The 6640-nt window shown below is 45.5% G+C and overlaps 1 protein-coding gene across 1 annotated transcript in view; it reads left to right on the forward strand.

Moving 5' to 3' along the window:
- KCNH5 (potassium voltage-gated channel subfamily H member 5) overlaps positions 1-6341 on the forward strand; it is a 160162-nt gene extending 153821 nt beyond the window's left edge. Inside the window, exon 11 of the mRNA XM_040602321.1 lies at positions 4655-6341. Within this exon, the coding sequence (XP_040458255.1) occupies positions 4655-5602 (948 nt within the window). The 3' untranslated portion in view covers positions 5603-6341. The remainder of the gene's footprint in view (positions 1-4654) is intronic.
- Positions 6342-6640: the final 299 nt, after the last annotated feature.

Here is a 6640-nt window from a genome sequence, read left to right on the forward strand (position 1 = left end):
TTTCTGTTTCTGTGATGGGGGGCAGGTGCATATCGAACACCATTAACAACAGAATGGGATGTTCTAGGAATGGGACAGGATGACCTCTGGTCAAATATTTGCCACTTCTATGAACTTACTGTAATTCCTCAAGACTTTTACCATTTTTCTCAATCTGTTCACATACCTTCCTTGGAATCACTTACTAAGGGATATGTGTGAATGGAGCAAAGTAATGAAGGGATGATTTTCACAGTACTCATACAAAAAAAGGCAGCAGACAAGGGATGCATTTCAAAGCACCTGGAAAGGTCACAGCTTTACTAATTATTTCAGTGGTAGATGGGAGAACTTGTGTGTATCTCAGCCTTGAGCTTGCTCCCCAACCTCTCATTGCCGCTGCCGTTCTCTGCACTTGGCTTTGGTTTGGTTATACAAGCTGGCACCTCAGAGGAGCTGCTCCAGCAGTAATGTACCCACTGCCAGTACCTTTGGTAAGGTCCCTCTTTGGAAGCAGCACTGGGCTGAGTTCAGTCACGGTGAGTTACCTCTCTGTACGGAGGGGATGGAGGCTGGGGGTAACATCACATGGAGAATCTCAATTTGTGGTTGTCTTCTGTGCCTGCCTTGTACATCACCCAGGGCTGGCCATCAGTTAACTTCTGTTTAACCTTTCCCAGCTCAATAATTAATGTCACCTCCAATCCCTTTCCTTCCCGAAATAAATACATGAAAAGCAAGGAAAGAATTTATGTTGCATGGCGCAGTCTTGCACAGTCCCATCTGTAAAGGTAATGAAGTCCTACACTGAATCTCCGTCACATTAATGAATTTAGCACTTGTCATGAGACAATTCAGTATTGTGGCCCTGAAGAAAACTCTTTACTCCTTGAAATGTGCTATACACACAAGTTAATTCAGTTTCTTCTGATTAAATCCTTTGGGGTTTGTGTCTATTCCTGGGACATACGTTTGGACAAGCCTATGTGTAACCTCTCTGAAAAGGACTAGGGATAATTGAAATAGCTCATCCAATTTCAGATTTCACAATAAGCCTCTCCCAGTTTGCTGAGGAATGTCAGGTCGCATGAGGTGTTTTTCTGTTCTTATTTATAGAGAAAAATATCCAGTAATTGTTATTAGACATAATTAAGTCTCCATGTAAACACATTTAATCCTATTCTGTCTTAGGTTGAAACACTGTGGAAGTGGATTAGATCCAACCACATGGAAAAATTGCAAATATGGAAAAAATTGGCAATGAAAAAAACTATTTTTGCTGGAATTCACATCTCTTTTTCCCCCACCCCACCCCTCAATTTTTTGTCTGTATAAGAGGACCTTTCTTTTCTTTCACTTGTGCACATTCTGATGATACCAGGTAGTCCTGACTGAGACTGGATCCTTGCTGTGCTAGTTGTAGTGCTCCCTTGGTGGAGGGTGGACACCCTGCAGAGGGGACTGTCTCCGTGGGGTGACACAGGGGTGAAATGATTTCCTCATGGTGAGAGAGTAGTGCAGTGGGTGAATGAGGCCCAAGACCCCAGCCTCCAAAGTGTTATAATCTCACAGTGCCAGCTGGGATATGAGGGTCTGCTTGGTTATGCATTTCAGAGTGGAAAAGGAAATAGCAAACAGCTATGAACAAATACAGCTTACATGAGAAAGCCAAGGGGAGGGTCGGCCCACCTTTGCTCCCTTGGAAGTGTAGCTCCACCAAGGCAGATCAGCCCTGAATCCTTAACTCCCAGCCAGACCTTGGATTTCTGAGTCCCTGGGCATTTTCTGTGCTAATTCAGAGTGCAGCAGGCTTGCTTCTTTGAAGGAACTGCCCGTAATCATTGCAGGGTGTATCACTTTCTGTCCCAAGCAGGGAAAGAGGAAAAGATTTTTCTGCCAGGCTTCAGCCTGCATCCTACCAGAGGGTGAAGGAACATCTCCTCCTGGGGAGGTGACAGTAGCACTTTGGGAGTGTCTTCTCCACTGCATGGGCGTAAAGTGCGGAGAAAGCCCATAACTGTGAGTAGTTACTGGGTTCTTGGTCTCACTCAGCCAGAGCAGATGTGCACAGCACGTCTGGTGGCGTTCATCATCTCGGCTGCCCAGCCCTGTAGCAGGGATGCGTTCAGCTTTCCCCAAAGCCCTGGCCCCATGCTGAGACACGGCAGCGCTCAGGCTCAGATTCCCATGCTGCTGGGCTCAGCTCATCTGGGTGGTGTCTGGCCAGGTGGTTCTGGGGCAGGGAAAACCACGAGTGATTTCCTGGCTTTCAGAAGGGCCCACGTTGGGAGTGTGAGGTACAGGTGGTGTCAAATTAGCTAAGTCTTGGCTTTTCTTCTCCAGAAGGCAGGAGCAGTCATGGATAACTATATTCTGGCAGGAAGATAACCTCTGGCTGGAGAGGTTTTGAACTGAGAGGAGAAAAGGGAGAAATGAAAGAACAAGGGTAGGCTGGGGGGGGGGTGGGGGGGAGAGGGAGGTGATGGTAGTTTTCAGTGATGTGCAAGTGTTTGGAGAGGAATCAAAAAACGGTGCTGAGATTGTTGTTGTTCTGGTCTTTATAAACAGCTGGCAGGACAGAAGCTGTCAAAGTTACCTTATGCCTCTCCTGCCCACACGTTTAGTGCTGCCTTGCAGCATCCCCACCTGCCTCCGGCCACCAGGCACACGCTGGCAGGGGAAGGGGGTCTCAAGCAGTAGGGTCATGGCCGGACCGCACGGAAACATTGGGCAGAGGATGTTTCCCCCCCCCCCACCCCCCCCCCCCCCCCCAGATGTTTTCAGGGACCCAGCTACGCTGGCCTGGCTCAGCACCGGGCAGAACAGCACAGGCGGACAGGGAGACCAGCGGAGGAGCCAGCCATCTTCTCTGAGGTGGGGCTTGGGGACACATCCTTGCAGCTGGTTGCTTTCAGCATTGCATCATCTGCCAGAGGTGCCGCGCTGCTCTCTGGGGAAAGGAAGGCACAAACAAAATAACACAACCCACCTTCCAAATCTTCATTTAGGGAGCGTGGCTTCAATTAAATGCAATTACTTATTTTTGAATCAAGTGCAGCTTCTCTTGCATTTATTCGCTGTGCTCAGTGGCTTGGCTGAGAGAGAGTTGCTCCATGGGGGGAGGTGCTGATGAAGGGGAGCTTCCAAATGAGTGTATGTGCTGCTGCATCTAGGTCAGAGGAGTCAGATGAAAGTATCCTCCATGTTTCTTTCTTTGTTTTGTTTTATTTTGTTATTAAACTGGGCTTCTAATAAACATGTTAACTTTCCAAATTATTATAATCGGCTAGATCTATCAGCAGCACACAAGGATGTATTTACTGCGTTTGAAAGCTCTCTAATGAAGCTTTGAAGTCCAGCCCACCCCAGATTCACGCAGGGAAGGAGCTGTAGCCATCGTGGCACTCCTCTCTGGCTTCTGAAGATGTGAAACTTGAAAGCAACTATTACTTTGCAAATATGGACAGGTGTGAGAAGCCTTTTTATAGAAAGTAAATAGGTACCAAAATACGGATACTCAAATGGATACTTCAAAACCTACATCTGACTGTCACAGAGTTTGTTCATGTGTTACAGGGGCTTGCTATTACTTTTCTTACCAACACTATCCCTACACAGTGCGTATTTGCATTTGATCACATGCTGTTTTCACTTCAGTATCGTCATCCAGAGAACAAGTTTCCCTAATGTGCCTCAGTCCCACACTCCAGAAAACTGGATGAACCTAAAAAAAAATAATTTTGTATGAGTAAGATGCATAAAATCCACAGCAAGGTTTTTACTCTGTGCATCCTACCACAGCTTGAGGCTCAGATTCCTTTTTGCTTAGAGGCCTGAGAGATGCTGCAGGGTGAAATAACTGTGGCATGAACTGGCATGGTGGCACAGAATGGTGGATCGTGCTGGGGTTTATAGTCACACCCGCTTGTTATGGTGCTTCTTCATGATGCTCCCAGTACACTCACACATACGAGCCATATAAACTCTCCAGGAAATGCTCATGTTGCTGCGTGAAGCCACCCAACATGGTACATGGGGAACCTAATTGCACCCTCCAGCCACTCCTAAAAAACTAGCAGCAATAAGCACAGCTAGAAAGTGGTAAGTACACTTGGATTTTCCTGTCTCTGGAAGGGTATGTACATTGAATTAACTTGTAGCTGTGTAGTCTCCACTGAATTACTGTTCCCTTTTGATCTGTACTAAAGATAGTGATGGAGCAGGTATGAGTGTGAGTAATGGGTAGATAGGTATCACAGTATCTGGGTTCTTGCTTACTTGCTTGCTTCTCTTTATTCAGTTTCTTTCCTTCTCTTGGTGCTGGGATGTTTTTAGTTCTTCAAGGCTCTATCTTCTGCATCAAAAATGAAGGTGAAACCTTTTATGCTTTTAAGAAAGTGGGTTGACAGTTGGACTTGATGATCTTAAAGGTCTTTCCCAACCTAAATGATTCTATGATGTTATGATTCTCTCTGTATGTACCCTACCTATGCTGTGGCATATATCTGAGGTTACTGTGTCGTGATCAGCTCCATGTGAATTCACTGCAAGAAATCAAGATAGAAAGGAAGGAGAAATGGCTGTTCTCTCCATACTGTTTCCTCATCTCCCATTACTGTTTGCCGTACGCAATTTCTTTTGTGTACTGACTCTGTTGTGGATTTATGCCCCATAGATCATCTTCCGAAAGATCAGCGATGTTAAGAAAGAAGAAGAGGAGCGCCTGCGCCAGAAGAACGAGGTGACACTGAGCATCCCTGTGGACCACCCTGTACGGAAACTCTTTCAGAAATTCAAACAGCAAAAGGAGATGCGTAATCAAGGCTCAGCCCACATTGACCCAGAAAGGAACCAGCTTCAGGTGGAAAGCCGGGGCATGCAGAATGGGGCCTCCATCACAGGCACCAGCGTGGTCACCGTGTCTCAGATCACCCCCATCCAGACGTCTCTGGCATACATGAAAACCAGTGAGGCTGTGAAGCAGAACAACAGGGATGCTATGGAGCTCAAGCCAAATGGAAATGGAGACCAAAAATGTCTCAAAGTAAACAGTCCGATGCGAATGAAAAACGGGAATGGGAAGGGGTGGCTTCGACTGAAGAACACCATGGGGACCCATGAGGAGAAGAAGGAGGACTGGAACAACGTCACGAAGGCTGAGTCCATGGGGTTGCTGTCTGATGACCCCAAGTGCAATGACTCGGAGAACAGTGTAAATAAAAACCCACTGAGGAAAACAGACTCTTGTGACAGTGGAATAACAAAAAGTGACCTTCGCTTGGATAAAGCCGGTGAGACTCGCAGCCCCCTGGAGCACAGCCCCATTCAGGCTGACGCTAGGCATCCTTTCTACCCTATTCCTGAGCAGGCCTTACAAACCACGCTGCAGGAAGTCAAGCACGAACTCAAAGAAGATATCCAGCTGCTAAGCAGCAGGATGGCTGCCCTTGAGAAGCAGGTGGCAGAAATTTTAAAAATATTGTCTGAAAAGAACGTACCCCAGATCTCTTCCCCCAAGTCTCATTTATCACCCCAGCGGCACCCCCAGATACCCTGTCAGGATATTTTTAGTGTTTCAAGGCCTGCATCACCTGAATCAGAAAAAGATGAAATCCACTTTTAGCATATACCTGTGTGTATATATGTATACAGTATATATGCAGCGGTGTATATATACCTTTATACATATATATGTGTGTGTGTATACAGTAAATATATATACATATATATTTTCACTTGCATCCAATATGACTTGAACACACCAAGGGTTTTGATATGTAAATATTGCATGTCCAGCTGGATTCTGGCCTGCCAAAGAAAACAATTATTAACATAGATATTGCTTGTATAATATGCAGTTGACTGCATGCACACTTTACATTTATTTATAATCTCTATTATGTAATAAAAGAATGACTTTTGTTTAACAAAGGCAATGTACTATTTAAAGAATCAGGGTCTAACCTGCCAATATTGCCATGACAGTTTTGATCTCAGGCTGGGTGAATTGAGCTTTTATTTCCTCACTGTCTTTTCTGCCGAGTTAAGCAGTAGATTAACGTGACATGGAGGATGCATTCAGACTCCAACTAGTATTGTTTCCTGGATTCGTTCCATTACAATATACTGTATATTTGGTGATAAATTCCCTTACTCCTCCTAAAGGGAGGGCTCAGCTCCGTGGCCAGGGAAGTGCACCATGTCTGGTGCTGGGGTGGATCACTGGAATTTATTCATGTGGGTATGGTGCATGCACAGCCTTTTATTTCAAGTATTCTCCTGCTCTTTTAACATCATAAGTAAGAAATAATAACGGTGATTTATGTAACAAAATGAAACTAACAGAAACTCTGTTAGCTGCACTCCTTGAGTGTTTGGGGGTAACTTCTTTCTTGAAAGCCTCCTTTTACTGATGCCATTTTTACTGAACTGTTAGAGTAACATTATGTAGATTCTCTTTGCAGCACTCAGCGATGGTGTCTGGTTCTGTCAGTATCTTCATTAAGATGTCCCGTTTGTGCTGAGGTTGCTCTCCTGCTGTCCCCCACATTGCCTCTGGCAGAAAGGCTTTGCATAAGCAAGGGAGAGAGCAATCTTAGGATCCTCGGGAACCACGTGAGCAGGTTTGAAAGCCTGAAGTTAAAAGGCTGCAGTTAATTCC

The sequence above is a fragment of the Falco naumanni genome, chromosome 7 (genome assembly GCF_017639655.2).
Source record: "Falco naumanni isolate bFalNau1 chromosome 7, bFalNau1.pat, whole genome shotgun sequence".
In the NCBI taxonomy this organism is placed as follows: Eukaryota; Metazoa; Chordata; class Aves; order Falconiformes; family Falconidae; genus Falco; species Falco naumanni.